This window comes from Sapajus apella, unplaced genomic scaffold (genome assembly GCF_009761245.1).
Source record: "Sapajus apella isolate SASKATOON/1434 unplaced genomic scaffold, GSC_monkey_1.0 scaffold173, whole genome shotgun sequence".
Lineage (NCBI taxonomy): Eukaryota > Metazoa > Chordata > Mammalia > Primates > Cebidae > Sapajus > Sapajus apella.
In genome coordinates, this window is record NW_022437113.1 from 829,116 (window position 1) to 835,738 (window position 6,623).

At 59.6% G+C, this 6,623-nt stretch overlaps 1 protein-coding gene across 2 annotated transcripts in view; it reads left to right on the forward strand.

The window, feature by feature from the left end:
- Window positions 1–3,848, forward strand: part of IQCN (IQ motif containing N) — an 11,143-nt gene extending 7,295 nt beyond the window's left edge. For both annotated transcript variants that reach the window (XM_032267900.1, XM_032267901.1), the window contains exon 2: window positions 2,783–3,848. In XM_032267900.1, the coding sequence (XP_032123791.1) occupies window positions 2,783–3,763 (981 nt within the window). In that variant the 3' untranslated portion in view covers window positions 3,764–3,848. The remainder of the gene's footprint in view (window positions 1–2,782) is intronic.
- Window positions 3,849–6,623: the final 2,775 nt, after the last annotated feature.

Here is a 6,623-nt window from a genome sequence, read left to right on the forward strand (position 1 = left end):
CCCAAGCCTCGCCCACCGACCTATGACCTGTGTGGCGTCCCCAAGCCTAGCCCAGCCATCTCAAGCTATTTCTGTGTCCCCAAGCCTCGCCCACCCATCAGGGCCCTGCGGGTTGTCTCCAAGCCTAGCTCATCCATATGTGGCCAGTGGGGCAGCCCCCAGCCAAGCCTACCCACCTCAGACCACTGCAGGATCCCCAAACCAAGCCCGACCATCTGCGGCCCCCAGCCCAGCCAAGACACATTCATCTTGTAGCCTAGTCTCCAGCCTAGCTGAGCCAGCCGCAGCCCCCGGCCTATTCCCACCGTCTGTGGCCCAGACGGAATCTCTGAACCTGGCCCAGTCACCCTCGGGCACTAGGCTGGCCCCAAGCCCATTGCAGCCATCTGTGGTCAGTGGTACGTACCATGGCCTCGGTGACCCACGTTGGGGCTCTGGGCTGGACTCACATCTGCAGCGCTCAAGGGCGAATGCAGTAGCCCCACGTCCGTGCCACCCACGAGCGTTTGTTTCAGTTAGCGCCGGTGGACCGTATCCCTCTGTGGCTAGAGGCATGGGCCAGGGTCTGAACCAGCCATCCCTGGGCGTCGGGGTGGACCCATGTGAAGGGCCTCTGATGGTTAGTGAGACAATACCCAGCCTCCAGGCCCCCAAGCTCATCGACGTGTTCCCGGGGTTCCATCACCCCCCCAGCATGGGTGGGAGGTGTGTGTGCCCAACCTCTGTGGTCAGTGTTTCAACACCAAATCTCTGCCAGGCTGGTGAGGAGGCCTGCAGTACAGGCCAGCGAACCACACCTCTGTTCAGGGGCATGGCTACAAACCATTCCCCGGGGCCCGTGGCTGATGCTTTGTTCCTCCGTGGGCCTCAGGGGACCCCATCTCCTGGCCTGGCTGGGAGTCTCCCCTGGAGAACCACAGTCACTGGCACTGGCCAGAGTCAGTGTCAGGTGGCCAATGGCATGGCTTCCCTTGCATCCCAGGTCTCTGCGGCAGGTGGCCCTTTGACACATCCCTCTGGGGCCACAGGGAAGGCCCCCAGCCCCTCTCTGGCTTCAGCACCCAACAGACCGGGCGTGACTCAGTCTAATCTTTCCCGGAACAGTGTGGGTCCTGGCATCTCCCAGATCGATGTCGTTATTCCAACACACGTAGACCTCTGGCGCTCTTCTGAGGCACCCACGGCCCCACCCAGTTACCAGCGGAGAGATGCCACTCCTCAGGACTCTCTGAAGGGCAGGGCTGGTTGTGGCACGGCACGGGGTTTTGTAGCCGGGAGGACAGGTATCGGCGCGGTCCCAGGCACTATGCCCGGCGGCACAGCCTCCAGCCTTCCCCCGGGGTCCAGCATCCCAGGCACGGGTCAGAGCCTCCCTGCAGGTTCTGGGTCCAGCTGGGTCGCTCGCAGTCTGGCAGATAGAAAGAAGCAGAGTCCACCCATAAGACCCTCTGCTAGCGTAGCTGCTCCAAACTTGCTCCTGGGTTCAGTAGTGAATGGGGCGAGCCCAGGTGTCCCCTCTGGTTCTGTGCCAACAGTGGGGGCCTCTAGTGTGGCTCAAAGCCGCACCAAGGGGTCCATGCTGATTGGAATCACTGCCCGTCCTTACCGCAAAGCCCTGGCTGGGGAGAGATTGACAGTCGCTTTGCAGATGTCCCACGCCACCAGCCTGGCTCCAGTTCACTCCCCAGCCCCAGTTGTCAGTGGTACAGCCAGGAGTCCTCGCCCAGTGCCCACAGTTCTGTCAAGAGCCTTACAGTTGAGCCAAGATGCCGTGATGATGCCATCTGGGGCCACAGGCCACCAAGCTGAGCTGGGAGAATTGAATGAGGCTCTGTCCCAAGTGTCAGGATCAAGCGGATCCAATGACATCATCAGCAAAGCTGGGGTCATTGATGCAACTCCGTGGATGTACCCCAGTCCTCCGAGAGCTTATGGGGGCCATGACCATAGGTCCCCGTCTGAGAAAGGGACTCTTCCCCAAGGCCAAACACCATTGTTCAAGGAGGTGGCTCCCAGCCATGCTAGTGGCATGGTCCCTGTCCCTTTTCAGGCCCTGGGTTTAGCTACTAAGATTCCCTCAGTTTCTCAGCAGGAGTCGGTGGCTCACACTAGACCTCCAAATTACTATCAGGGTGTAGTGGCTTCTGATGTAGTCTCGGAATCACCCCAGCTGGCCCGTGGCGGTACTGAGGCTTCTAGATTGCTTCCAGGTTCTGTGGCCACGGTGGGGAACCCTAGTCTTCCCCAGAGGTCACGGACAGTCAGCATGGTCTCACATGTGCCACCATATCCATCCTCGGCTAGAAAGGCATTGTCCAGTCCCTTCCAGATGGACGCTGTCCCCAATGCACTCCAGAAAACAGTGTCTGGAAAGCTGGCTCAGAGCAGCCACCGGGACTCCACGGGCCCTAAAAATTCCTACAGATCCACGCATGGTAGTATTGTTTCAGAACTGCTGGAAAGTTCTGTGGCCAGGGTTAGGCCCTTCCAGCCTGTGCAAAGGCAAGCATCCCAGGCCTCAGCACGAGGTGCTGCAAACCCCACGCGTCTCCCCTCTGCAGAGGTAAGACCCATCATCCGCACCGGGCAGATGACGCAGCCCTCGGCCATTTCCCCGCTGGTCCCGGGAGTCCGGAGGGTGTCTCTAGGCTACAAGTCCTCCCCGAATGGTTCCCTGCAGCCCCTTTTTAACCAGGAGTCACCGCGGGGATCTCAGGACTCACGTAGCCCCCAGAATCCTGCCGTTAGTCACCAGGCACCCCTGAACTCCACTATACTCCAGGGCCCCGTGGATGCTGGTGTGGCTGGTGGCCAATCGTGGAACTGCACCGTGCCCAGTGCGGTGGTCAGGCCCGTGGACCGCGGCGTGGCTCGGGGCAGCGCGTGGGAGTCGGCCGGGGGTGTTGCGTCCTGGGAGACCCGGTGCCACAAGGCGGTGGTGCATCCCAGGCGGTCCAGGGACCTGACAGTGTCCATTCAGGCCACGGAGGAGAGCCTCATCCTGGCAGTGATCACCATCCAGGCGGGCGCCCGTGGCTACCTGGTGCGTCGCAGGATCCGAGTATGGCACCAGAGGGCTGTGGTCATCCAAGCTGCTTGGCGTGGCCACTGTGTGCGGCGAAGCCTGGCACACCTCTACAGAGCCATCACCATCATCCAGGCCGCCTGGCGCGGCTACTGCACCCGCCGGAACCTTGCCCGGCACCGGCAGAGGCTCCACCCCATCCTGTGGGCGAAGCTGGGCAGCAGGGTCCGGGTCCCGTCCGATGGCAACCGCTTCCAGGATGGCAGGGCCAAGAGCGTGTCGGACCATCGCTGCTTCCAGGCCTGCCAGCCACACGTGTGCAGCGTCTGCCACTCCCTGAGCTCCAGGATCGGGAGCCCGCCCAGTGTGGTGATGCTTGTGGGCTCCAGCCCTCGCACCTGTCACACCTGCGGACACACCCAGCCCACCCGCGTGGTGCAGGGCATAGGCCGGGTGGCCTGGGGCCCCGGGGCAGCATCCTGGGCCTCCGTCTCCCAGCGGGCTGTCCTGAGTGCCAGGCAGCCACATCACCAGGACAAAGCGGCCACAGCCATCCAGTCTGCCTGGAGAGGCTTTAAGATCCGACGGCAGATGAGGCAGCAGCAAATGGCAGCGAAGATGGTTCAAGCCACCTGGCGAGGCCACTACACCCGGAGCTGCCTGAAGAGCCCAGAAGCACTCCTGGGACCAGCAGGCCCCTGGGCCAGCTCACGGCATGCACATCGGCCCTGCCTCTAGGACCCTGGCTCCCTGCAGTGGGGACTCTGTGGGAGGCACTCATGGCTCCCTGGGCCTAATGAATAAAGTCCTCCACAGCCTAAAACCGGGTGATGTGTTCCGGGTTAATGGAAGCGGTTTGGGTATGGTGGGGGAATCTGGAACATCCCAGAGGGAAGAAGAACTCTGACGTTTCCAAACATGAAGTATGTATCTGGGGTCTGTGGCCAGGACGGGGACCTCAAGTCTTTTCTGGAGGTCAGGGGCTGCCAATGTGGTCTCACCTGTGCCCTTGCCATAACACCTACGGGTAGTGGGGCGGTATCCAGCCTGTCCCAGATGGAAACTGTCTGCAGTGCACTCTAGAAACGTGTCTGGGACCCGGCCCAAGGCACCCACCTCAAGTCCCTCATCCCTAAAAATCCTACAGGATGGTTGGGTGCAGTGGCTCACGCCTGTAATCCCAGCGCTTTGGGAGGCCGAGGTGGGCGGATGACCTGAGGTCAGGAGTTTGAGACCAGCCTGACCAACACGGAGAAACCCCGTCTCTACTAAAAATACAAAAAATTAGTTGGCCGTGGTGGTGCGCGCCTGTAATCCCCGCTACTCGGGAGGCTGAGGCAGGAGAATGCTTGAACCTGGGAGGCGGAGGTTGCAGTGAGCCAAGATCGTGCCACCGCACTCTAGCCTGGGCAACAAAAGTGAAACCTCATCTCAAAAAAAAAAAAAAAAGAAAGAAAAAGAAAAATGAAAAAATAGGCCAGGTGCAGTGGTTTATGCCTGTAATTCCAGAACTTTGGGAGGCCGAGGCAGGCAGATCACCTGAGGTCAGGAGTTAGAGATCAGCCTGGCCAACATGGTAAAACCCCTTCTCTACTAAAAATACAAAAAAATTAGCCAGGCATGGTGGTGCACACCTGTAATCCCAGCTACTTGGGAGGCTGAGGAGGGAGGTTGCTTGAATCTGGGCATTCAAGGCTGCCGTGAGCTGTAATCATGCCACTGCACTCCAGCCTGGGCAACAGAGTGAGACCCTGGGTCAAAAAAAAAAAAAAAAAGGCTGGGCACTGTGGCTCACGCCTGTAATTCCAACATACTTTGGGAGGCTGAGGCTGACCTCCTAGCTTGAGGTCAGGAGTTCGAGACCAGCCTGACCAACATGGTGAAACCCCGTCTCTACTAAAAATACAAAAATCAGCCCGGCATGGTGGTGGGCACCTGTAATCCCAGCTACTCAGGAGGCTGAGGCAAGAGAATTGCTTGAATGCGGGAGGCGGAGGTTGCAGTGAGCCAAGATTGCTCCATTGTACTCCAGTCTGGACGACAGAAATCCAGGATAGAAATGCTAGAAGGTCTGTCATGTCCCCTGAAGGCCACAGTCTGGGTGAGACAGAGGACAGAGGAGGACAAGGACATCCCCAGCCCTGCAGGTTCTGGGACAGGATGGAAGTGGGGGCACTAGGGGTTCCCAGAGGGGGCAGCCTGGCCGGAGGAGGGGTGGAGGGAGTGACAGCAGTGTGTGGGCAGCTATGGAGTCAGGAGCAGGGGAAAGCGGACGGGGTGGGGGGCGGTGTGTCTTTAGCGGATGACTGGGTTTGAGAGCTTCTGGGTCATCGTGTGTAGGAGTGGAGTCCAGGTGAAGAGGGCGGGAACCGCACCCCGGGGGAGCAGGAGCGCCCAGGAGAGGCTCCACACCCTGAAAAGCCCCACCTGTGCCTCACCCCTGCAGTGCCGTGCTCCGCCAGCAGGGGGCGCACACGCAGGCGCAAGGAGCGGGCACCTGGGCACACACCTGGCCACACACCTGTGCAGAGCTGGCGGCAGGCCCTCCCCGCGCAGGAATGGCGTGTCCCCAGCTGCCGCGGCTTCTGCTTGTGGTGCTGGTGCCGGTGCTCCTGCTGAAGGCTTCTGGTTCTGATTACAGTGCTCTCTATGCAGGTAAGGGCAGGTACAAGGGAGGCCCCCAGCCCTCCAGGGAAGGCTGGCCTTTCTCCCAGAAACAAACGCAGCAGCCGTGAGGACAGCTGAGGCCCCGCTGCTCCCAAGCCCTGGGGTTCTGCAACCCTAGTGAGCCCTGAACCGGCCAGAGGCTGCAGACGGCCCACACCTCGTTTGGGGCTCCTTTTCAAATCTTTCTTTCAGCCAATCCCTAAAGAGAGAGTGGTGAAGACCGCAGGGCTATGGCGGGTCCAGGGAACAGGGGCTCACTTCCTGGTCCTCAAACATCTGGGGTTCCCATGAGAAGTTCTTCTGGGTGTCTTACTAAATTCCCTCCTGCTCTCCTATGACACAGTGCCAGCCGGGCGCGGTGGCTCACACCTATAATCCCAGCACTTTGGGAGGCCGAGATAGGCAGATCACAAGGGCAAGAGATTGAGACCATCCTGGCCAACATGGTGAAACCCCGTCTCTACTAAAAATACTCCTGGGCGCGCTGGCTCACACCTGTAATCCCAACACTTTGGGAGGCCAAGGCGGGCAGATCATGAGGTCAGGAGATCGAGACCATGCTGGCTAACTCGGTGAAACCCCGCCTCTACTAAAAATACTAAAAATTAGTCGGGCGTGGTGGCGCACACCTGTAGTCCCAGCTACTCTGGAGGCTGAAGCAGGAGAATCGCTTAAACCTGGGAGGCGGAGGTTGCAGTGAGCCCAGATCGGTCCATTGCACTCCACCCTGGGCGACAGAGCAAGACTCCATTTCAGAAAAAAAAAAAAAAAGACAGTGTCTAGGGTGGAGGGCAGGAGCCTTGAGCTCCATCCCCCAAACCCGTAATATCAGAGCAGAGGCCACCATGGCTGAAATGCTCATTGCAGAGAAGGGGTTCATTCAGAAGGCACCATGTGTATTCCCATTTCATAGCTCAGGAAACCGAGGCTC